Here is a 25,058-nt window from a genome sequence, read left to right on the forward strand (position 1 = left end):
TGGTGTAAAACCCAACCGTTTTTGGCTTTAAACAAGTAGGAGCTTGTTGACTTGCTAGGGAAATGGCTGAAATTTCTGCATGCAGATATCCATTACCACAGTCTCTGGGGAATAACCAGGGCTGAAGAGTGAGGCTGGAGAAAGAGTACTGATCAATATTGTCAGTTTCAGGCTCTGGACAGAAAATGCAAAACATTTTGCAAACAAGGTAGAAATATATAAGCAACCTGAATAGCTTGGATTACCTCCATTTAACTGTTAAATGTTCTAGTAAAAATTTGCACCTTGGATGGTTGAAAGAGCACATTTTTCTCCTTGGTAAGGAGAGGAACATTGTGGCATGACTGTGGAAACTGTCCTTGGTGCCTGTAGGTGTTCAGGCTGGTAACCAGACAATGAATAAAATGAAGACCTGCATATACCAAGTCCAAGATTGCTTTTTCTTGGAATATTCCTTTCCCTGGGTATCTGTTTATTTTTTTTTAAGGGGGAACCCCCCCTCAAAAAAAAATCAAGATTAGCTGCATTTGTGTGTTCTCCTGCATTTCCATACCTATTTTTTTCTTCCCCCTGGTGTGTTGCCACTTAGCGTTGCGAGTGCCAACACTTCACTGGGGAGCTGTTTAGGCCACTTGATGTGAATTATTTTTTTGCCTTTTTTTAATTTAGTAGCTCTGCTGGTCTTGCAAGGTGTGTTGAATAGATGTTTTCTTAAGGAATTGGAAAACTTCATTCCTATGCCTTTATGTATCTAAAGGGGATTATCTGGCAGGGGAAGAATGTTGTAAAATGCAGCTGATTAGTGATAAACTGCAAGGTTCTTGGCCTCTATGCCTGGCAATGCTGCCCCACACTGTGTGGAAGTCAGTCTCCTTTCATCCCATGAGGCTGGAGTTGGCTCATGGCAAGTCCTTGCCTGTCAATCAGCAAGGATCCCAGAAGCTATATCTCTGGCCTGTTTGACCAGAGTAGTGGTTTCATATTTACTGGTGTGACTAAGGGTAGCTGACCTGCAAGGCCTTCTGTCTTAAGAATGAGGTTTGCAACAGTGCTTCATTAGATTGCACAGCAAGATACAACGTATGTAATAACATTTTGCAGCTCATGACTGCAGGGCGGCTAGTAAGAAAATGTGTCTTTGTAGTTTAGCTAAAACACAAGGTACTTCTGCCAGTGACATTGGATATGTTTGACTTCAAGGAACTCAAGGCAGGTGTTCTGGTCAGTGTGCAATAAAAACGCTAATTCACACACATACACCACCCACATTTATGTAGTTAATCTGTATGTGGGCTAGCAGACGCACATTTTTAGTTGCAGCATATGCATAAACTGCTTAATATTAGTCACTTCCCTTTTCTGCAAGAACGAAAATAGCTGCCTCTATTTGTTGCATGCATCATGATTTAAAACTCTGATCTAAGCTACTAGGCATGTGGGTGTATCTTTTTAGCGTTCTGTGGTAAAGTCTGATAACTACTGTGCTTGTTCTGACTTGGTTAATGCAATTTGAAAGGATAGAGATGCCGAACAGGTGAACTTTGTGACATCATGCTAAAGCCTTTCGGGTGCAACAGTTGTGTAGCCTTTTTAGCTGCAGCAGAATTTCAAGCAAATTGTCTTGATATAGAAACTTGTATGAGCTCTCCTGCTTGGTCTAAAAGGTTGTCGTTTTGTTTATCCTGTGATTGGTAGACATTCATTCTGCGCTCTCGGGTCCTTTAATAGAGTTCTTTTTTTCTGGTCTCAGCATTGAACAGTAGAAGTTGTGACTGCGGAAATTGGCAAACCACAGATGGGACCCATCATCTTTGAAGTGTTAGCAGCTGTGTGAAAAGCACTGAAATTTTTAACCACAGCATACATTGCACAGAAGTTAAAACTGCCCTTCATGACTTCCTTACCGTTGCAACCCAGTGTAGTGCGAAAGCATCTTTGAGTGCTGTGTTCCAGTCAAATGTATTTAACTTGCTGGTTGTGTGTGTGCATTTTGAGTATTTTCTGTGGAAAAGGGCGTTTTCTTTTGTGCTTTGTTTGTCTCTATGCAAATACTCTAAAACTAAAAACCCCCATACACTAAGCCCAGACTGGGCATCATTCTCTTGTGTCATTAAGTATTAATTAAAACTACATGGCAGTGTCCTGTGGTATGTTGCAAGGTGACGCATTTGAGATGGGTACAAAAAAGAGAACTAAAATAACATACACTTGTGTATTTATAGTAATTTCTTTTGTGCGCATTTGGTTTTGCTTTAATGTAAAAAGTCGTGTTAAAGTTGACATTACTTCTCTAAAAGAACTCTCCTCCTATTGTCTAATCTAAACCTTCTATTGTATATAATGTTTTCTAAGATACTATTGGAGCTTTTCTCCCCAGGCCTCTAATGAATATGTACTGTATGTAAGTAAGATTTGTATGCCTGTAACCAGGCCTGTAATTTAAGATAATTCTTGGTATTCTTTATCGTTTTATTGTTATCCAATGTTTTCAGGTAACCCTTACACAGTCTACACTAACTTCCTTCTATTGTATATACTGTATGCTATGATACTATTGCCGATATTGGAGCTTTTCTCCCCGGGCCTCTACTGAAAATGGACGTATATCCAGTTAGATCAGCCCGGTCAACAAATGTAAAATAAATGTTCATATAAAAAAAAAATTGTCCCCTGTCTCAGATCTCTTGTTACTTCCACTGAGCCCAGAAAGAAAGATTAAAACATGGGGGAGATAAGGGGTTCATACCTGGTGCTACATTCCCTTGTTCTGTTTCTCTGCAGTGTGTGTATTATAAAAATTCTGAACTTAGCAGCAGCGTTACCAAAGACGGCCTTGTGAACAGATGTTTTGCTTTCTTTTAGCATATGAAAAATGAAACCTGCATAATGAGAGCTAACCTTAGACTGTTACTGCAGTCTAACCTCACAGAAAGGAACAGTTAGTATGGACTTGTAAACAAAACCATTACAACCATGTGCAGGCCTGACATGCTGCATTTTGTTCCATTTTAATGGGATCCTAAAGCTGTATGCAAGTATGTTTCTCTCTTTTCCTGTCTGTAGTCAAATCTGCAGTGTCTGCTTACCATTCTGACTTTTTATGACTTTGTCTGAATATTCCGTTACAAATGTGGTGGCAGTTATCTACTGTCATTCAAACTCAGCAGAGAGAAAAGACGGCTGAAGGAAAAAAAAACCTTTGGCAGTGACTTGGAGACATTAAACACAGCATTTACTACTTGAATGTTACCCTTGGTTGCCTTTCTGGTCCTGCATTCTGTATTGTGCCTCTTCCTTTAGTATCTGTTCTTGTAATCTTTGAGAATTTTTATTTAACTATTTGTTAGGGCTCTGGTCGGATTGTGCTCTGAAGCTGTATTGTGAGGAAATTTTAAGTTGCATCCTTTGGCGGGATGGATATGACTGCTGGTGTCTGGTGGTTCTTGCAGCATTTCTTCTAGCAATACCTTCCCCTCCTAAGAGTGCCCCCCCCCCCTCAAAACTGGTAACCTTTTTGGTCTGTATTACAAGCCAGTGTTAGAAATCGGAAAGGTTGAAGATGAAGCAGTGGAGTTTTGAGGACTTAACTATGTGGACTCTTCCAGGAGGGTTAGACGCATTTTTTGTGGCCCTGCTTCTAAGCTGGTCTTAAATATTCTTTGGGTTAAGGCTAGCCAAGACATGGAAATGATCTGCCCTGGCCCTATGGTACAGAGGGGTAAAGCTCTGGCTGTGTTCCAGATGACACCTGTCCAACAAGCACCACAAGTGCTGTAGGGACCAAGGGAGGGTGGGAGTGAGCATCTGATGCCAGTCCTCCCATCCTGGGTAAGGGAGATAAAGTTTGCTTGCTGCAAAAGTAGTGTTACGGCTTGTTGAGCCATGCTGTCTGTAATATACCTCTTGGTCAGGAGGTTTGCAAGTACTTCCCAAAGAACAGCCATATAGGAGCTTGCAGGGCTACTTGAGTTGGTGGGGTTAAGGCCCACTCCTCGGCAGCAATGCTGTTGTCTGCATCCTCTTATCTGTGCATATGTGGGACATAGTGTCCCAACACCCTACAGATTGACGTCTTCACGCAGAATGCACTGAGGGACTCACTCTGAGCATGCCCTGGGGGTTACCCTGTAGTGGAGTAAACCATCTTTTTTGTGGGGGTCAACCACCTCTGCATACCCCCTGCTAATTGCATCCATTAACTATCTCAATCCCCAGAGGAAAGGAAATATTCCCCTACTCAGATTTTTTTTCAGTCTTGCACACCTGTCTACGACTACTTGGCGTCCACCTAGTGTGGGTTGGTACAATGTAATTTCGATAAGTGTCCTGTTTTGCAAAGGCATTGTCAAGGAATTTATTAAAACAGATTCCCTGAGGACTGAGAAAAAGATAGGTTATCTATGGCTAGGTAGGTTTTATTTGTTTGCTGTTATGCTGTAACTGTGGAATGTGGAAAATGTTTACTATGTAATGCCATGCTCTAAAGTCTTCATTCCAATGTGAATGTTTTGAATGCTGGCATATTGGGGGGGGGGTCGTCGTTATCTGTTAGTTTGACTAATGCCTACTTACTGAGCAGCTGTTTATTTCTAGACCTGCTGTCATTTTGTCTGTGCCATGTTTAGTCTCATGAGAGGATTACTCTCCATATGGTCTTACAATATTTGTTGCTTGTTCAAGATAAATCGGTGTTTGTTTTATGTGCTCCTTATCTGAGCTGGGCAGTTGGCCTGGTCCAAAGGCCCAGCTGAAATTAGACTACGTCTCTTTCCACCACATACAAAATGAGAATCTGCCATAGTATCATGGAAATGGGGCAGTTTTTCATAACTTGTACCTTTTTGATAGTTTTGTGTGCATCCCATATCAAGAGTCTGGTACATTGTTTGGCACTGAGTCTGTCAGATTTTTCACTAAGTTAAATTCTTGTTAAACATTTCAACGTGCAGTGTTTTTTTTTTCCTATGGGCATTTTCTGTTTTCTATGTGCTTGGGATGGGGGGGGGGTTGCAGGATACATTTTCAGACTTCCTGTAATGACTGAAGCACACACTTTTTGCTGTTAAATGTTATGCAGGCTACCTCAGTGAAATAATTAAATGGAGACTATAAATATCAGTCCTTTTCTAAAGCTTCTGCAGACTAAATATCACAGAGTCCTTTTCTAAAGCTTCTGCATTGTCCATGAGACTCCTAAATACGTTAACATTTTTTTGTATAACTTGTCAAGCTCAACTGACGCTGAAAGTGGGTTGTGTGCTGTGTTGCTTGTTTTCACTAGTGCAGGTGACATGGGACTCATTGTGTTTGTAATTTGATAATGCTGGCTATTAATGGTATGTCAATTTTGATTTTTAAAAAAAATGCTGACTTTGTAAAGTAGCACTAATCTGAAGACTGATACCGATCTTCATATTAAAACATAATGTTCATGGTACCTTAGGCCTTGGAATTGTGTAGTAGTTTCAGTGGAAGGCTCGTGGCATTCTTGTTTTTTGTGTGCAACCCATGAGATGGCATCTGTCTTTGCGTTTTGTGCCTGTAAAATGGTTTTAGCTGCCCTAAACGCATTCACTTGCATCTTATTTTCATTATTTAAAAACCTAAAAAATGTAGGAGCTGTAATTGAGATGGTGGATTGCTTTTTATAGCAGCTGTCTAAACTGCGATAACCAGCTTTTGAGTAAATGAGCTCTAAATCTATGCTTAAACTACAAACCTGACTAGTTGGGCTTATAGTTTTACCAGAGTGCCTTGAGACACTGGTTCTATGAGAACGCTACATTAAAATTAAGACAGGCTCATGGCCTGATAGCTTTCACATACTTGTATCGGGGGGGAATTGCTTTCACATACTTGTATCGGGGGGGGGGGGGATTGCTTAAACTCACAAAAGTTTTCCTCAATCTTGCAGATTGCATATGGCAATAAATGTAAGCTGTGAATACCCTTCAGATATTCATGATTCCCCCTGTGTAATGTTTTCCTGTGATCCCTATGCTTGGGGGTGGAGTTTTAAGGGATTAATTAGGTTCATACTTTATGCACAGTGCTACAGACCCTAAAGTAACCTGTCCATGAAAAAAGGTGGCAGGCATTTGGAAGCATCTAAGCAGGTATCTCAGTTTTGAAAGAACAAGAAAAAGCAATATGTGGGCAATATTGATAACCAAGATAGAAAGTTTCTAGGGTCAAAAGTATACATTTCAACAGTGTCTAAGGTAGTAGGGGACAGTCTTGGAGTGAAGAATGAGCTACTGTGTTAAATGGCCCACTAGCCTTATCCATTACAGTAGTTAGATGTTTGAATTGGGTGGTCAGATGTCCCTCGCTCTATCCATCCATCCACAACCCATTTTTACACATGAAGTGACACTTCAACAGTGACAATCAGCTAGAGCCAAGGATCACACTGCCACGTGGCTAGCCATGCCACAACCGCTGTTCCCTACCACACTCACATCTCTGGTAAATTTAGTGACCATATGTTTGGAATGTGGGTGGAAACCAGAGCACTCGGGTGAACACTGAGGACAAGCAGACTCCGGAAGGCATCCTAGTTGAGAATCTAACTGGGGAAACCTCTTGCTGTGAGGTAGCAATGCCATCCACTGTGCTGCCCCAGATCTGCCTTTTTATATGCAGTCAGAAAATGGTTTCTGATTTATGCTTTTTTTTTTTTTTTTTTTTTTTTTTGTAAAGCAGATGTTGTCAGATGGTCAGTGGTAGCATAGCCCTTTTTGGGAAAGGGAGCTTTTGCTTAGCTTCATGCTTCAACATGTCTGAAATTTATTATAGTTACTTTTTCCTTAGGAGCCTGATGGCTTCTGTTTCGAACAGGGAGTGGCCTCCTGAGCGATGTGGTGATCTGCATCTTTACAAATTCTAGCAAATAGATTGGAAGCACTTGATTGTATGGCTAGGCTGATAACTTGATCTGATCTGGAAAGGAAATATAGTGTGTTGGTGAGAATCAGCCTGACTGGTTGTGGGCAGTTCAGGTCTGCACAAGTACCTTATTCAGTTCTCTCGTGTTTTTTTTTTGCAGTGAACATGTGCTTTCCATAGGGCATGAATCTCAGCAAAACGTTAAAGGAATGGGTTACTCAAATTTCCAAAACTGTGCAGTTTTGAGTTGCACAATTAGTCCTTGTTCATACAGAGTAGTTTGGCAAGAATTTGTTACAGGAAAGCAATTTTAAGGTTGCTAGGTATACAGAGTAGTCTCTTCTCCCCCCCCCCCCTTTCTTTTGGTCAATAAGAAGTGCCACTGCTGCTTTGAATCGCATGGGGAATTTTTAGATTTTTATTTTTTATTTAACCAGATTGGAGAATTTGTCATTCTCTGTCCGAGAGAATTACAGAATATTTTGTACAAAGAATCCCAGTGCAACACTGGCACAGGAAAAGAATATATATACTTGAGCATAGTGTTGATGCTGTGCTGGGGAAAGCCATGTTATAAGGGTGTGTGTGGTGGGACTAAGTTACATAGTTACAGATTTTGCATTGACATTTGTTAGGTTTGTCTGTGAGACTTTATAAATTGTGCATGGAAGTTGGGGTGTCTAATAAAGGTTTTCATTGGTTTTGCCCCCCCCCCCCCAAACATTTTGGTGTTTGTGGACAATGTGGTAAAGGATTTACAGACTGTTCTTTTCTGGGACTTGCATTGGGCAGAAAAACCTGCTTGGATTATGAAGGGTGGGGTAGCTACTTCCTTGGTCTGAGATTTGTAGTTGGAAACCTTCCTTTGTCCTACATGTATTAACTTGTGGCGTAGTCATAGATTTACAGCCTCAATATCTGCATTTAGTAGTGTTTTGCTCCTATGAATGAATGACCCAGTTCACATGAAGCTGTTGGTACTGAAATGCATGAAGAAAGAATGTGGGATCTTTAATTTGCAAATCCCACTGTGAAAATGTCATCCGCACCTCTGTGTATTTTCTTTGCAGCTTGCATCCCCTTGTGCTCATTTGACTTTGCCATTTCATGGAGCAACAAAGCAGTATTTGGAAGTAAAAGGTGTTGGGGCAGCATGTTTTTAATGTGCTTTTTTTCTTTGTTTTCACTTGTAGTTTTTGTGTGTCCCTTCTGCAAGAAGAGCGTTCCTGTACCAGAGGCCAGACTTCACCTTACAGAGTGCCTCAAGCCTGCTCGTGTGTCTTACAATGGTAAGTTAATGGTAACTGGTATCTTGTATGGCCAGCATGCTTGTCCTTCACTTCTGTGTGTCTGATTAGAAAATGCTTTTACCTTTTTATATTAACTGGAATTTGCTTATGAGTCTAGTTTTAAAAGATGTACATTAGTGATTGCATTGTTAATGCAAATAACTAAGTGACAGCTACTTTGGTTCCCTTTTAGTCAGGGGTAAGCAAGACTGTGCTCCATAGCTGATATCTAAATTCCCTTTGGAATTGCACAGATTTGCACGAATTTGTTGTTGGGGGGGGGGGGGGGGAGCCTTCTGAGGCACTTGATGGCCTACAGCACTCCTGTTCTGAGCCCACAAGTGGTAATATCCATTATTTCCCAAAATCCATATCTGTGTGATTTAGAAGTAATTTTAAATAGCGGTAACAAAATGCATCTCCAGTTACTAGTTTAGTGTATCCGTATTATTCAGTTCACATATGGATGCAGATGCCTTGTTTGAGGAAGTCCTAAAGGCTGAAACCAGCTCTGGATGCGACACTGGTCTGTTACAAGGCATGTTCACTGACTTGTTTGGTGCCAGTTAACCATTGCTGGTTCACCTGAAAGCATGTCTTTAGAAACTCTGAAGAAATATGGGACATAATTTAAGTTCTGTGTGAATACTGGGAGAATAAAGTTTTTCAGAGACGCCATTCCAGCTGAGAATTAGACCAATGATCTGCAAGTCAATGACGCCAGCTGCTGGGGCAGTGTGCCACCCTAGATGTGCATCACTGCTCTCTCATTTCATCGCTTTAAGTTGTAAATAAAGTGGTAAAGCATGCCACTGTGTACAATGCACTAGCTTTCCTAACGGGGGTAGATGTAAGTTTCAGAAGCAGAGCTGCAGTCATGTTACTGGGAATAGTGTTTTTTTCCCAGCAAAATGCATCAGTGGAAATTAAAGATTTTAATTGCTGTGTAAAACTCTGAATAGATAAAGTTTCCCTTAAAATGTACATGATACATTTTGCTGCTGTCAGGCTGGAACATAATTGTACAGTGAAATGTACACTGAAATGCTCTTTTCATGAAAAGATAAAAGAACTTGCGGTCAACCACAGCATCTGTGTATGGTTTGCGGCAACCTTGTGAGCAACCATATGGCATAAAAAGTGTTTCCACTGGAAGTACAGCATATTTTTCCCTATTCACTCTGACTTGCCATATTCATTTCATTTCCAGTTTGGACACTGGCACATCACAGATGCTTAGCGCCTGACACAATACTGACTTGATTGCTGACTTCAGTACTTGTTAAAACCTTACATGTGAATTCTGAGTTAATTAGTCAGGTATATTTCTGAATTTAAATGTGTATATAAGAAGTGGGTGGAAGAGCTTGCCCTTTTTATTAATTGGTTGTAAAAGTGATCCACCATTTTTATGCTGTTGGAAGCCTTCCTCGGTGAACTGCAGTGCCAAGGATTTAGTGGCTGAAATGCACAGTGAAAGGTATGCGGAATACTTTGGTATACCCAACTCCATCTAGATTTCAACGGGCCTTCTCATGCATTCTGCCTTTTTGCAAAGGACTTGGAAAATGGCCACACAAGTCAAGTATTGCTAACACTGTGGTGCCTTCTGAAAGACTATGCAGGTTGATGTTTCCTAGTTAGCTGGGATGAAGTGAGCATGACGCGTGTTGATGATGCTCTCCTAACATGGGCTGTTGCTACAGCTGATTTTCGAAACTTCATTTCACTTATGATACACTAAAACAGTAAACTGTACAGTTGTGACGAGGGTACAGCTTTTGTTGGGTCTTGATGGGTAGGGTCTTGATGGGTAGGGCAAAGTGTTAAATGTGAAGTACAACTAAAGCCAAAAAAGTAATGCTACTACAGGTTGTTGCAGATCAGAACAGAGAATACAACTTTTTTTTTTTTGTTGGGGAGTTACCAGGTTAAGAAGACGTATGTGAAGAGGCTGATTTTTGAAGCGAGAGCATATCCTGCATGGCCTTGGGGCATTCTTGGCTTGTGCACATGTATTGGCATTATATCCCAATATAATAGCAGTCTCAAACTGGAGTAGAAAAGGTTAAAACCAATAAACCCAGCTTCAGTAAACTGGAGTCCTTATGCACAAGCATTATGACTGCTTGATAAAGCTTTCCCAGACTGCTTGGAACCCTGCTCCTTCCTATTACAGAAAGAGGTAAAAAGTTAATTGTATGCAGCTGTTTGTCTCTCTGCCCTGTGTTGATTGCATTTGTTTGTTTTACATGTTTATACAGCAGATGATTCGGAGGCAGTGTGGGGCTATGGAAACTGTTGGCAGTGGGATTAGTTGTGTATACTTTTGTGTTTTAGTAACCAGCGTCATTTCTCAGGGTTTGTGTGTGGGAATGAGGGTCGGTTTTATGCTCTGCATCCCTTTGGTTTTGCAAGAACAGTATTTGTTGGCATGCTGACACTGGAGGCATTCCGATACACAAGTGTGGCAGCCATTTGTTTAACTTTGAATTTCTGTTAAAGCCAAACTTGCATGTCTGTAAATATCCAAATAAGTTTTATGGCTCTCCCAGCTTTGTGCTGCATTATAAAACAATTTGACCCAGTGCTGCCGTATAGTGGAAGATGTGTTTTTGTGTTGACTGTGCATATACGATGTATATTTTAATTTAGGCAAAAGAGTAATTGAAACTCGGCTTACAGAAGTGAATGCCTCTTATGAGAAAAAGCATAGAAACAGCTGATGGGAGAGAATTTTGTTGGAGAGCAGGTTCCACACCCACCCCCCTCCCCACAGTGTACACATGCACTGCCCATGCTAGGTACAGCCTGCAGAGCCCCAAAAAGTAATGCATGTTGCATGAAAAGGTGGGGGGGGGGGGCATGGCAGTAATTTACATTTTTTGCAGAAATCCAAAAGAAACCATTCCCATTACTTGAGTACTTTGATCAAGGAGCAGCCTAATAGTGGCGTGTCTTCCATTTGAGTCACAAATCAGCAGGACCCCCACAGAAATCACGTAAATCACGTTTGCTGTAACTGGTTTCTGCTCCTTTTGTCTTGCTTTGCTAGGAAGACAGGTGGAGGGAGTTGAATGGTATGTTACCACTGGATGTCGTATGCTTGGGAAGGTAACACTAATCCTTTGTTTTTCAGTCGATCTTCTGAACAGGGATGCTGGCGAATGTACCATATGCCTAGAAGACCTGAAGGAAGGAGAAACTATTGCTAGACTAGCTTGCCTGTGCATTTACCACAAAAGGTATGATTATCTTAAAATAGATTTCTATTCTCTGTACTATGAAATGCATGCCCTTCTTTCAGAAAGTACTTTTTTTGACCTTTCTGCCTTTGTCTCCCAACAGCTGCATTGATTCCTGGAATAAGGTGAAACCCACATGTCCTCAGCATCCTTTTGACTGATGAATTTCTACTCTGTTCACTCAGGTAATGCTATTAGTATTCAGAGACTTGTCTACAAAGTTTAGTGTAATTGGCGAACATTCTTGTGCATTTGTGTGTGTGTTTGCTTGCACAAATTGTGTACAGCAAAACCGTCAGAATTATTTTATTTTGAATATTAGTGTATTTTTCCCCAAACTGCTGCCACTACCTTCATGCTTTCTCTAAAGTTAGGTCCCTAGTATTCCCATCCTCAGTTCACATGATTGTGCAGGTTCTGTTGGCTTGACCCTCACTATAGAGTTGTACATATGAAGGTCCTTGTGGTTCCCATGTGTTTTATTGTAATTGGTGTGAGCCACTGAGCACCCCACTCCCAGGAATGGGCCTTGTGAGGAGGCATCCTGTTTGTGTGGGCGCTTCTCTCTAAGCCCTGCATCACTCTGACATGCCAGAATAACATCACAAAATAAGTGCAGTGCTCTGCCCTTGCTTGCATAGTGATGCATCAGTCCTACACCCATCAAGCCACATTTCAGAACTCATTGGCATCGCTAACCATCACTTTTCATTCCACCCGAACACCCCCATGCCCTCCCACAGAGTTAAGCAGGTTCAGCCTAGTTATCCCCCACCCAAACTCCAGCAGATTGCCCTGCCACAAATTGAGCTGTGGTAGCCTAATTCACAATCTGATCTTTATCACATAGTCTCTGTTGATTCAGCATGTTCGCTGTACTAATATACTACCTTATCCCTGAAGCAAGATACATGTCCGATTCTGGTGCAGCCTGTGTCTTGGTGAGGAATTCTTTTCTTTTTTGGAGAGACATGAGTAGTGTACTGTGATGGTTCATGTGCATGCTATATACTTGTATTTCTGTATATTTTCCTTTGTGGCTCCCAACTTCAGCTTGGAATTGTACAAAAATGTCACCCCCTTCTCCCTCAGGAGGTGAAAATTCTTGCTCAGGGGGATGTTCTTCATGTTTCACTGTTGCAGTCATTACATTTGGGTTATCCTGCTGGCAGGTTGCCCTCAGTCGGCTTGAATTCCAAAGTCTTGGGTCCTGCGTCAGTTGCTATCGCCTCTTCCTTGACGTCAGGTTGTCGGGGGTATAAAAGATGCAGCAGACGCCATTTTTTTCGTTTTTTCTTGCCGCACGGTGCCCGAAGCAAAAGCAGTTCGCAAGTGCCGGTCGGACGACTCATGAGATTTTCATGTTAGCTTTTAATGAAGACTTTGGATCTCAAACTAAGTATCCCAGAGGGATTTTTTTTCTTGATCCAGACCGATGTCAGAAAAAGTTAATTGTATTTCTTGTGGGAAGCAAATACCTCATAAGGACTTTCGTTCTTGCTGTATTCCTTGCCTAGGCCCTGACCACAATGTTGTTGTCTTTTTTGTGCTAGATTTAATCAACGCACTATTAAGCGTCAGTACGATTTTTGCATTAAGCTATTTTGGGCGAAGATTTAATTATACAATGTCGTTGGATAGCCATCCGACTACCGTAGTTCACAAAACTCTGCAACCGAGGTCCAAAGCTCCTCCTAAGCAAGTCGCCGGTTCTCAGTGAGGCGCTTTCGCAGCCCCTGACGCCCACAGTCGCAGGCCACTACCGACTCCCACGTGGAGTCGGCCAGGCCGCAGGTAACTCAAGGTATTGGATCTTCTGAGATTATTCCCTCAGATGGGTCCGGAGCCGCTGAGCAGGCATCGGCTTCTAAGGGTGTATTCAGACCTAAGCAATTGTATATTAAACCGACTTCAAAGACTAAAACACCTTTAAAGGCAAAACAAATTCACCAGCCAGAAGAACAGGCCTCCATGCCCAAAAAAACAGATGCTCAAAATGGCCGAAGACTTGATTACCTTGAGTGATCAGGGGTTCCCATCCCCCTCGAGGCCTAGACACGAGACAGACTATGAATCATCAGATCAGGTTTCCATTTCTTCAGATTCCTCTTCTGATCAGGAATATTCTCCTCCCCCCCCCATGAGGATTCTGATGCTGAAGAATCCATTCCTTCAGCTTATCTTCCTGAGGGACTACTCTTTTGGGGAAACCTTGCATACCATGAGGGAGCACTTCCACTGGGAGAGCCAAGATTTTTTCAGAATCTAAGAAAAGGCTCTCTTTTTCTTCAACACAGGCCTCTAGCTATTGCACCTGTGTTGGGACATTGTAGATGTATTCTCAGAGTCGAGTCTGACCCCTGACTCTTACCTCCAGCTCCTGTTAAGCCGGACAGATACTACAGGGTCCCTGACTCTCAAATTCCTTTTCAAAAACTCCACTGCAGACCCAGAAACTATTTCTCAGGGTCCAAAAGGGATCAAGGCTTCTACTGCAAAAAACCCTACCCCCTCTGACAAGGATTCTAGGGCTCTGGATAGCTGGGGGGAAAAATATTTACACATCTACTACTTTGGCTATAAGGGCCTTTAAATTGCCAGTTTCATATGCTCAAATATCAGCAATATATCATGACACTGCTTAAACAGAAAATGATGACAAATTCTGAATGTGCAGAAAACAAAGAAATGCAGGATTTATTGTATGCAGCTGAACAGGTTGGAAAGCATACTTTGCAATGTGGCTTTGATTCTCTGGCAGCCTCCTGCAGGGCTGCTGTTACGGGTTCTTTCATTAGGAGGCATGCTTGGTTAAAGGAACAAAATCTGCCTGACCATGTTAAAGCAAAATTATTAGATGCTCCTTTACAACATGATACCTTGTTTGGTGTTAAGGCAGAAGAGGTGTAAGAAAATGAAGGACAAAGCTAAATCTATGCAAACGGTAAAGTATTTCTTACAGGTACAGCCACCTAGATTTAGCAGACACTGGCCTACAAAGAATTGGTCCTTTCCAGTGTCAGACCTCAAAGGGGCAGATCCAGACGCCCTAGAGGCAGATCACAGCCACAAGGATCCTACAGTTCTAAGCAGTGGAGTGCTTCTACCTCCAAAGGTGGAGAGGACGAATCAGTCATGCAGAAAACAGTCCCAATGACTTCCCCTGCCTGCACCAAGCACATGTATACTGGCAGCACCCTTAGGGGGAAAACTAGCACTTTTTTTTTTCTCAAAATTGGCACATTATATCCCAGAACAAATGGGTTCTAGACAGTGTCACAAGGCTACAAGTTTCATTTCCATACCCTACCAAGGCCAAATGGTTGACCAGACCTGCCAAAAATTCAATGAGCAGGCTCAAACAAGTCACAGCTCTCATGGACATGAGGGCTCAAGTGCCACAGCAAGAGCAAGGACAAGGATTTTACTCAAGACTGTTCTTGGTACCCAGAAAGGACAAAGCATGGAGACAAATTCTGGACCTGTCTATTCTAAACACGTTCCTGGATATACCAAAATTCAAGATGTTGACCTTACAGCAGCTTCTGCCCATGCTGGGCAGCAAGGCGTGGCTTGTGATTTTAGACCCAAGAGGCATACCTGCATGTCCCAATCAATCATGCAGAAGATACCTATGCTTCAGATTTGCAGAAGATACTTGTGCTTCAGATTTGCATGGGGCCTTAAATGTATAGAATTTCCTGTTTCCCGTCAGTCTAGGTCAGTTGTGACTTGCTCTTGCTGTCTAGTGGTTTTCCTGCAAGCAGTGCTGCAGAAATGTATTGGCTTGGGTCATATGCTGCAGAAAAAGCTTCTTTAGGAAGTAAAGAGCCTTCATAGGACCTTTGGGTACAAAGTTAAATAAAAAGGTATTCCTTGGTGCAGGGTAAATCTACTACACTGTTCACCAGCTTAAGTAGTGACACTTTGGTATGCTTAATTTTTGAATGAAACTAGAATGTGTGCGTTTGTATCTTTGGCTGCTATCCACAGTGCATTTCGAGTGTCAAACGGCTCTGCATGATATAGTATGGGTGCCAGTCTGCTAATAACAGTAGTGCATTTCGAGTGTCAAACAGCTCTGCATGATATAGTATGGGTGCCAGTCTGCTAATAGGCATGGCATGTAAATATTTTTGTACATTAAGATATGTGCAGTCAGATTATGTATATAAAACCACTAAAACTGAAAATGCCAGGAACTCTGCTGGTTTCTGAGAGGTGTTCAAATACGTAATAAATAAATTCAGATGAGATGTGTGTTTGCAGTATAAAGTGAATTTCTGCCTTTCTAAACATCTTTATTTCAAAGTGACATTTGAAGACAGGTTGTACACTTAAATATGCTTTATTTATATGCAAGAACAAAGCTTTTAGCCTTGTATTTGTACTGTATGTTCTGTAGGTAATGTGGCAGACTGCTCTCCTTCATTCGTCATAGGTTTGTTTGCATGATAGAAGCTGACATTTAGGGTTTTGCTTCAGGGTGAATGCTTTGCAAAAAATGAGTTGCTAATCCTCTGAAGACGAGCAAGTTGATTTAGGCAACTCTGGCATTTCATTTGCTTTTATATAAAGTAACACTTATCTTGTGCCTAGGATTGTGTGTTTGTACAGCTCTATATGCAATATCGTGTGCAAATTCATAATGACTCCAGTAGGGCAAAGTGCCATTGTAGTATTTCTCCTGTGTAGCAGTGGAATTAACATCACCTTTTAGTTCTGTGCACATGCCTGAAAAAAAAGGCTGTACGACAGACCATAATTTGTACCATTCTGTCTACTGTTATGCTTGGCCTCCGTACTGTTCCTAATCTAGTAAGATTATGTAGTGTTGGGTCCAAGTGGTATCATATTCTAGTCTTTATTGCCCGTAGGGAAAATTATTTATTGGCTGGATATTTGGGGGGAAGGGGGGGCTTTTTGTGTAGTGTCTGTTCTGTCTTGCACAATGTCTGTTCTATCTTACACTGAAATGCTGATTTGATCCAAGAACCCTTTTTACAATATCCTGGTGGCCACATCTAGTTTTAAAATCTGCTACAAAATTAGAGGGTTAAAGTAACCGTTTTGATGTGTAACACTGGGCAAAGCTGTCAATTGCTGAATTCTGATATACATGGTGGAATGTTTGAAGGTTGAGATCTGAATCTGCAGTATTTACTTGAGAGTCCCTAGAGGTGGGTGAAAGAGGGCTAATTCTAGGTGGGAATCATGAGTATATTTCACTGAAAAATCTAAGCAAAGTATCTTAATGTTTCTAATTACTGTTGTCAAAAGAAAACGGTGCTCTAAATTTAAGAATTAGAAAGTTGTGTGTGGATTTTATTTATTTTTTAACTGCCAGTTCATGTCCTCCCTCCACTTGTCTTCATCTCAAGACTGAATGTGGGCAAAGTATGGAGTCCAGTTAAGGGTACCCTTCAAGATCTAAAGATTGACTGATATGGGCAAACTCCTTTAAGCATGTGATTTCAGGGCACACGAGCTAGAAGGTGCCGAATTAAATGCAAGTCCGTTTGACCACATCGGTAAGGTAGAAGATAGCTGTGGTTTAGAATCACATGATAGATTGGCTGTAGTTGAGAATCTCGTACTAGCCTACAGATTACAAGGTTCAAGACTGCATGGATTTGCTTGCGCAAGTTCATGTCTAGCATGTTATGTTTATTAAATGCAGTGACCAGTACTGAGGCCACAAAAGAGCTGCAGAAGTGGCTGGAATCCCTAAAGAATGGGTGTTGAAAGGAAACTATCGCATTGTCTGGTGCAGGGACCTGAGGTGGCATCACATTGGGACCTGCGAATAGGCAAGATTTTGCAGCTAGTTTAGTACAGTATAAAAAGGTGGCAATTATAGCGGAAAAAAGGTGGCAATTATAGCGGGATGGACAAGTGTTAGACAATTCGTGTCATTAGATGCCTGTAACTTGCTCCAGGGTAAAAAGCTAAGTATTGTGGGAATGGGGTAATGTGTAGGGAAAGATAATCAAAGCAGTTTTTTTTTTGCTTGTGAAATTCCTGTGACCTCCCCTTTTGCAGAGATGTGAGGTGATGTGTGCCGAAGGTAAAGTAGCAGAGCTAGTGCTGGAGATGTAGAGATGGTTGCAGTATCCTCTTGCACTCTGAGAAGAGGACATCATGTCTGTTGTGGAACTTGACAAATCCTGTAATGAGTATAGTACCTGTTAGAAGAATATTTACAGAAACATTGCACAATTTGAATAATAACACATGTTCTGGGAGGGTTATATTTGTATGGAATAGATTTTCCTGAGGGCAGTGTGCATTGGAAACTCAACTTTCTATCCAGCATAGACTAGAAGTAATATAGTTGTGGAAGGGGTAGTAGGTGAGATGATAAAGAACCCCATACAAAATACCATCTAAGTTTAAGAGGCTGTGCTCCATAACCACCTTTTATTGGCAGCATTGAAATTTAAAATGTCTTATTTTGTTTATCACGGATTCTCCTTTTTCTTTTTCAGGATTTAGCTTGCCATACCAAAATGTCCAATGTGGCTGTATCGGAGGACATTTTACATGCAGGGATGAAATACCTCGGAACTACCTTTTTAATGCTGTGCGGCCCAGCTCCAGGAACCTTTTTTTTTTCCTCCCAACTCCTGGACCCGCTTGCTCAGAAGGATAACTGCCTATGCATTTTGAATACATGTGTACTCCATTGATATGGACGGGATCTTGCAGCCTTTTAACTACAGCAGAGAAAAAGGTTTAAGAATGAATTCAGGAGTTGGAAACTCCTCTTGTTGTAATACAGTGGAACATAAGATTTATTATTGATTTAAGAATTTTCCTAATATATCTGGCTGGAACCAGAAGTTCTGTCCCCCCTTCCTCCAAGTTCCAACTACAACTATTTTTCGCTCTGAATGAGAAGTTGCAGGGTTAGTATAGTCTTGAGGGTTATTGGCTGGAACCACACCCCTCATTTGATCTGAATTGCAGGTGGTTTCTTCATTTACCATGGTTTGAGTAAATTATCTGTAGATAAACTTGACTGGAGCAATTTCATCGTACTGGATGTTAGTTTGTCCTAAATTGTGAATAACCTGAAAACAGGATTCCTACTGCCTTCACCTTTACCTGGACAGTGCCGGACTGCTTTAACATTTGGGGACTTGTGCATGTGTTGATGCTTGGATTTAAATCCCACTGGCCGGCAGAGCAGCTGCTCTATTGAAAGCTCCAAACTGCCTTCCATTTAACATTGTTTTCTTAGTGTGTGTTTTCTTTCACATGAACTTTGTGTTGAAATTCTAGGTCCTGCACACTGAACTGAAATGTTGTTCACAACTTTTTTTAAATTGTTTAATGGAATTTGTGTCAAAAGGTGTAATGAATTTGTGACCACTGGCTGCTCTCATTGGAAGGGCTTGCACTTTTCTACCATTAATTTTCAGTATGGGCAGTTCTGTCTGGTCAGTGCCTATCAGTTTTTGCTGTTTAATGAAAACTGTGATACCAGGTTACCTGTGCAGCCAATGTTTTTTGCTGTGTTTTGCTATTGTAACTATGAATTGTAACTTTAAAAGGAAACTGAGGGCCATATGGGGTAGAAGTCTCTAAATCACAGCTGCACATGTACTGTAGTGACTGTAGTCCCACCCACTGTTTTGAGCTGTTGGGTGGAGTGATGTTTTTTCCAGATGGAAAAGAGTAAATGCTGTCAGTCTGGATTAATTTCACTGACAGCAGCTTGTCATTTGGTGCCCAGCCTAAAGCTGTAAGGTGGACCTTGGCATGCTCGAAATACAGGGCCAAGAACCCTGCAGTGGTGGACGATGATGTACTCCCAACATGATAGGGGGAGGGGATAGGGATAAAAGTCTTGGGTTAGGAGAAAGTGTACTGAAATGTGTGGGGTAAAGACTTTTTCATGTATAACTGTGAATGTATTTATTGTTTCATTACTCTTTTCTTAAGCTGCTTGGTTGAGGAAACCAAGCAATCTGTATGAAGTTTAAGATGCTCAGCTAATTTGATTTTATTAAATATAACAAAACATTAAATCATCTTTTGGCATATTTTATTTTAATTTGCCCTAGACAGCTGTAGGTGAGCTTTCGACCTGTCTTCATTTTTGTTATAAGTGAAAGTACTGGATACATTGGAGTATTAAGTTGGAGTAAAGTGAAAGCAACTGTAATAGAGTACTTTGCCAGAATGATTTGTAGGATGAAGGTGCTTCACAAGACATTTTTGAAATAAAACTGGGATCAGCAGAGCAAAAATTGAGGAAATGTGTTGGGAATAATCCAAGCATTTATGCTAAGTATATCTGATGGTTTATTTGGCCTGTTGTATTTACAGACTCATCACCACAGCAACATATGTAGCAACAAAAGGAGGCTATTAATCATGTCCTGTATGTCCACATATTCGGGTAAACTGCTGCTTGTTCCACTTGCTTTTCATGTTCACATTTTCCCCAAAATCATTTTGTAAGCTTCATTCACTGGTGGAGGAAGTTCTTTGGATCCTCTACTCATTATGAAGTAATTCCACCTGTGGTCCCACCTCTGTTTGCTAGTTATTCCCCTATGCTGTTGGTTTGCGGTTAACCTGTAGTTGCATGGCTTCCTCGAATTATGGGAAATGCAATTGTACATAGGCTGAACATGTTTAGAGCTGCGAGTCCTAATCCAGTTGTCTGCACCCCCTCTTAAATTTGTGTGTATGATTCTCAGAACTGCATGCTGGATTGCATATAGTCCTCTATAACCAAACATTAGTAAACCCATTTTATCCTCTGTGCCCAAGTGCCATGTTAACTATTTCATTTTTGGGACTTGATTTCTTGGTTATTTCCTTCATCTGCCCTGTCCAGTACGGTACCCTGTCTTCCAGTGAAGAAAGAAATTCCATATTTTTTTCCCCAAATTGGGTTTTTTTTAAACCCTAGTTGCTACTTTTTATCTGTTCTTAGCTCTTGAGCAGGTGCTCCTGTCTCCTTCCCCCAGGTATAGTGTGGTCTGTTTAGAAGATGCAGATACTGTCAGACATGAAGACGTTGTACAGAGCAGGGACAAGATGCAGATACTGTCAGACACTAAGACGTTTTACAGAGCAGGGACGGATCTGTCCATTGGCAGAACCACAATATTAGTCAGATAATGCTCTGTGTATTTTGGCAACATTTTTACCCCATGGGTAACTTGGCCCGTTCCACTGTTTGGTTGTAGCCTCTTGGCCCGTTCCACTGTTTGGTTGTAGCCTCATATCCCCTAGGTTTCGGTTTCCATTCTGTGTACATTGAGTTGAAGATATTGCTATTTTGCAGGTAGACTGCCTGTTGCCAATTCCTCTTACCATCTTGGGCCATTGCCAAGAAATCTCGTGTTTTATCGGTAGGGTCTCTTATATTTTCCTACCATTTTATGGAGCCATTCTGTTTAGGATCCAAGTGACACTTTGCCTTCAGGAGCCCTTCATGTTTATCCCCAAAGTTTTCTGTCTAGTGTCTTTAACCTATGGAGGTTCTCCCCTTATCTTGTATGCCAAACCTTTTTTCTGAACACATTCTGGCTTTCTTGACCATTAAGTTGCCCTCTTGGCCTCTCACCTTCTCTTCATTATGCTTTGAACCCAATTATTTCTACCCTTGCATTGCTTTATCGTGGCTTGGATAGCCATAGCTACCCTTTGTAATGAATCGCAGGATCCTTTAATTGTCCTCGCATAAATGCTGTGTTTTTTTTTTTTTTTCCCCACTCCTTGCCTAGACTTCCATACATTCCAGGATTGTAGTATTTGTTTTTGGTATTTACTCAATCCTACTCCAGGTTTAGCATGGCTTGCATGTCCTGTCTTTGTTCCAATAGATGTAATTTTGTGTGCTGCTTGTCCCATACTGGTTTCTTCACACTTCTCTCTCACATTCTGTTTGGTCCATCCCAGTGTGGTGGTAATTTTTAGAGGCCAGATGTCCTTCAAGGATGCATCTGCAGTCATAACAAATGGGTTGTCCTGTCGTCAGGCAGCCCTTCGGTCGGCCGGATTCCAAAGTCTGGGTCCGGCTTCGGCTGTCGCACTTCACCCAACGTCATCTCTGCTGGTCTTCGGGTATAAAGGCATCAGCCGACGCCATTTTCCTCAGTCTTTCTTGCCGCGTCGCGCCCGAAGCAGAAGCTGTTCAAGTGCCGGTCGGTCAGATCCAGAGATTACTACTACCGAATACTACTTCGAAGACTTCTAAAAAGCTAAGTACCCCGTTGGGGACTCTTTCTGACTCTTTCTTGCCTCAGCCGATGTCAGAAAAAGTAAATAACTGTTTAACTTGTGGGAAACAAATACCTCATAAAGATTTCCACTCTTACTGCCTACCTTGTTTAGGCCCAGACCACGACGTAGCAGCCTGTTTAGCCTGTGCTTCCTTTAACCGACTAACGCTTAGGCGTCGGTCGGAGTTTGCTGAACAGTTTTTCGGCTCAGATTTTGCGTACATTATGCAGTCGGATCCTCCGACTACCCAAATTGTTAAAAAACGCAAAGAAAAAGACCGACACTCGCGGTCCGCAGTTTCGGCCGAAACCACGGTTAAGCAAGCTGCGAGTGTCTGTTTCGTCCGAAACCGAGAACGGGTCAATCTTCAGCCGAATCCATGACTACTACTGAGGCTCCTGCTACTTTAGTTGAATCGGCCTCTGAAGTTTTGCCTACTACTGTGGTTCCTAGTGAATTATCAGACACCTTTTGGATGTCTCTACCCCAACACGTGGTGCTGCTAGGCCTCCTGCAGCCATGTCTATAAAGGCCTTTGCCAGGGCTAAAGCAGCCAAAACTGTTAAATCAGTGCCTGTTAAGACCCCCTCACATAGGCCCACTTCTAGTTCACAAATGCTTACTCTGGCAGAGGATTTAATCTCCTTAATTAGGGGATCCCAATCTCACCCAGACAGGGCCTCTCAGCCCCCAGAAAAGAGACCTAGAGCAGAGCCCCCCGAGCCAGTGTCCTCTGATTCTTCGGATGACTCAGACATTACAGATCAGCCAGAGGCTCCTTTTTCTACTTATGAAGATTCCGATGCTGAAGAATCCATTCCATCTGCCTCTCCACCAGAGGAATGTTCCTTTGGGGAAACCTTACATGCCATGAGAGAACAATTCCAATGGCAGGGACAAGATTTCCAGATTCAAGAAAAAGGTTTAGGACCTTTCTGCAACATAGGCCCTTAGCTATATCTCCAGTTCTGCCTGTTGTGGATGATGCATTTAATGATGTTTGCACTGCTCCTGATACTTTACCGCCAGCCCCTGCCAAACCAGATAGATTTTACAGGGTGCCAGACACTCATCACCACCTATACAAGGCCCCACTTGCAGATCCTGAGACTATATCCCAGGGGCCTAAGGCAGTAGCTTCGACCTCAGCAAAAAACCCTCTCCCTTCTGAAAGGGAATCCAGGTCCTTAGAGAGATGGGGGAAAAAAGTTTACACCTCTGCTACTCTCTCAGCTAGAGCTTTAAACGGTCAGTTTCACATGATCCAATACCAAGAGTTTATGCTTGATCAGTTAACTAAGAAGCTGTCCTCTGATGACTCCTTAGATAAGAAATATGTTTTAGAAATGGTGAATAACATTCAGCAGGTTAGTAACCATTCTTTAAAATGTGGCTATGATGCACTGGAGGCTTCATTTAGATCAGCCATGACTGGCACAGTGATAAGAAGGCATGCATGGTTGAAGGAACAGGTTTTGCCGGATCATGTTAAAGCAAAGCTGTTAGACTGGCCTTATCCATAGGAACATCTATTTGGTACACCTGCTCAGCAAGTAATGAAGAAAATGGAAGAGAAGGCAAAATCTGTACAAACAGTTAAGGATTTCTTACAGGTTCAGCCCCCAAGGTTTAGCAGGAACTGGCCTACCAAAAATTGGTCCTTTCCAGACTCCTCAAAATCTGAGGCAGGAATAGATGCTCTAGAGGCAGAAATCAATCCAGAGGAGGTGCCTATAGAGGACGCCAGTGGCAAGGCAATAACCAGAGAGGCACAGACACAACCACTGCAACAGGACAATCACAGTGACTTGACTCTGACACCGCCTACCAGGGAGCAAATAGCAGCAGCACCTTTAGGCGGAAAGTTAGCCTTATTTTCGAAAAATTGGCACTATATCACAAAAGACAAGTGGATTTTGCAAACCATAGACCAAGACTACAGGTTCCACTTCCACACCTTACCAGTAAAAAGAGGAATGCCAAACCTACCTCCAAATCAAAAAACAGAAGCTCTAAAGCAGATAGCTCAATTAACAAAGATGAGAGCTGTGGAAAGAGTACCAATAACACAACAGGGCAAAGGATTCTACTCCAGACTCTTCGTAGTACCAAGAAAAGAGAAAAGTTGGAGACCTATTCTCGACCTGTCCGTCTTAAACACACACATCATTGTACCAAAATTCAAAATGCTGACCCTACAGCAACTTCTTCCCATGCTGGGCAAGGAGTGTTGGCTGGTAACTCTAGATCTCAAGGAGGCATACCTGCACGTCCCCATACGACCAAATTGCAGAAGATACCTCAGATTTCTTGCAGGATCAGAGCATTATCAATTCTCAGCATTGCCCTTTGGCTTATCTACTGCGCCCAGAGTATTCACAAAATGCCTGGCATCAGTAATAGCTCATTGCAGGCTACAGGGAATCCAAATTTATCCATACCTGGACGACTGCCTGTTACAAGCGGACAACAAAAGCAAGCTGACAACAGATTTACAAAGAGTCATTTGCTTACTACAAGCCCTGGGATACACAGTCAATTTAAAAAAGTCAAGACTGATACCATCCCAGACAAGAACATTCTTGGGTGCGGAATTGGACACAGTAAAACAAATGGCATTCCTAACTGCAGAAAAACAAGCAACTCCCTCTTTACTTCTTGGCATTAACAAAGCAGCACAAACTAACAGCAAGAAAAGTACTGCAGGCCTTGGGCTTTATGGCATCATGCATAATCCTGGTCCCCCATGCCAGACTGCATATGAGAACTACAGTGGTACCTAAAGAATTTATGGTCTCAACACAGGCACAGCTTAGAAACCGAAATCCCACTAATCCCATGCCTGAAACAAGAGTTCCTATGGTGGGCTCAAGCATGCCAGTCAAACCCAGGCTTGCCCTTCCACAACTTTCAAGCAAACCATCACAACAGACGCCTCAGACCTAGGCTGGGGGGCGCACATGTTGGACAAGTGCATACAAGGATTGTGGACTCCAGACCAGCTGCACCTGCACACAAACCAAAAAGAAATGCTGGCAGTAAAACTAGCAATCCAGAAATTCAAACCATTCCTCAAAGAAGGCCATTTAATGATAAGGACAGAACACCACAGTCATGTGGTACATCAACAAACAGGGAGGCACTCATTCATACCCCCTATGCAGAATGACTCTGGACCTTTGGAATATGGCTCTGAGCTACAACATCCAGTTACAGGCAATATTTGTGCCGGGAAAAGAAAACACCCTAGCAGACATGTTAAGCAGAACCACCTCGGATGCTCACGAATGGATGCTACACCCGGACATCTTCAAGGCCATCACAAAGAAATGGGGAATGCCACAAATAGACCTATTCGCATCCCCACTCAATCACCAGCTCAAAAAATTCT

The 25,058-nt window shown here is 42.1% G+C and overlaps 1 protein-coding gene across 1 annotated transcript in view; it reads left to right on the forward strand.

Annotated features, from left to right (window-relative positions):
* LOC122790906 overlaps nt 1-19,455 on the forward strand; it is a 41,151-nt gene extending 21,696 nt beyond the window's left edge. Inside the window, exons 2-5 of the mRNA XM_044058591.1 lie at nt 8,082-8,177; nt 11,317-11,422; nt 11,526-11,607; nt 17,911-19,455. Of these exons, the coding sequence (XP_043914526.1) occupies nt 8,082-8,177; nt 11,317-11,422; nt 11,526-11,583 (260 nt within the window). The 3' untranslated portion in view covers nt 11,584-11,607; nt 17,911-19,455. The remainder of the gene's footprint in view (nt 1-8,081; nt 8,178-11,316; nt 11,423-11,525; nt 11,608-17,910) is intronic.
* The last annotated feature ends 5,603 nt before the right edge of the window (nt 19,456-25,058 follow it).

This window comes from Protopterus annectens, chromosome 16.part0 (assembly GCF_019279795.1).
Source record: "Protopterus annectens isolate FY-2018-M chromosome 16.part0, PAN1.0, whole genome shotgun sequence".
Lineage (NCBI taxonomy): Eukaryota > Metazoa > Chordata > Ceratodontiformes > Protopteridae > Protopterus > Protopterus annectens.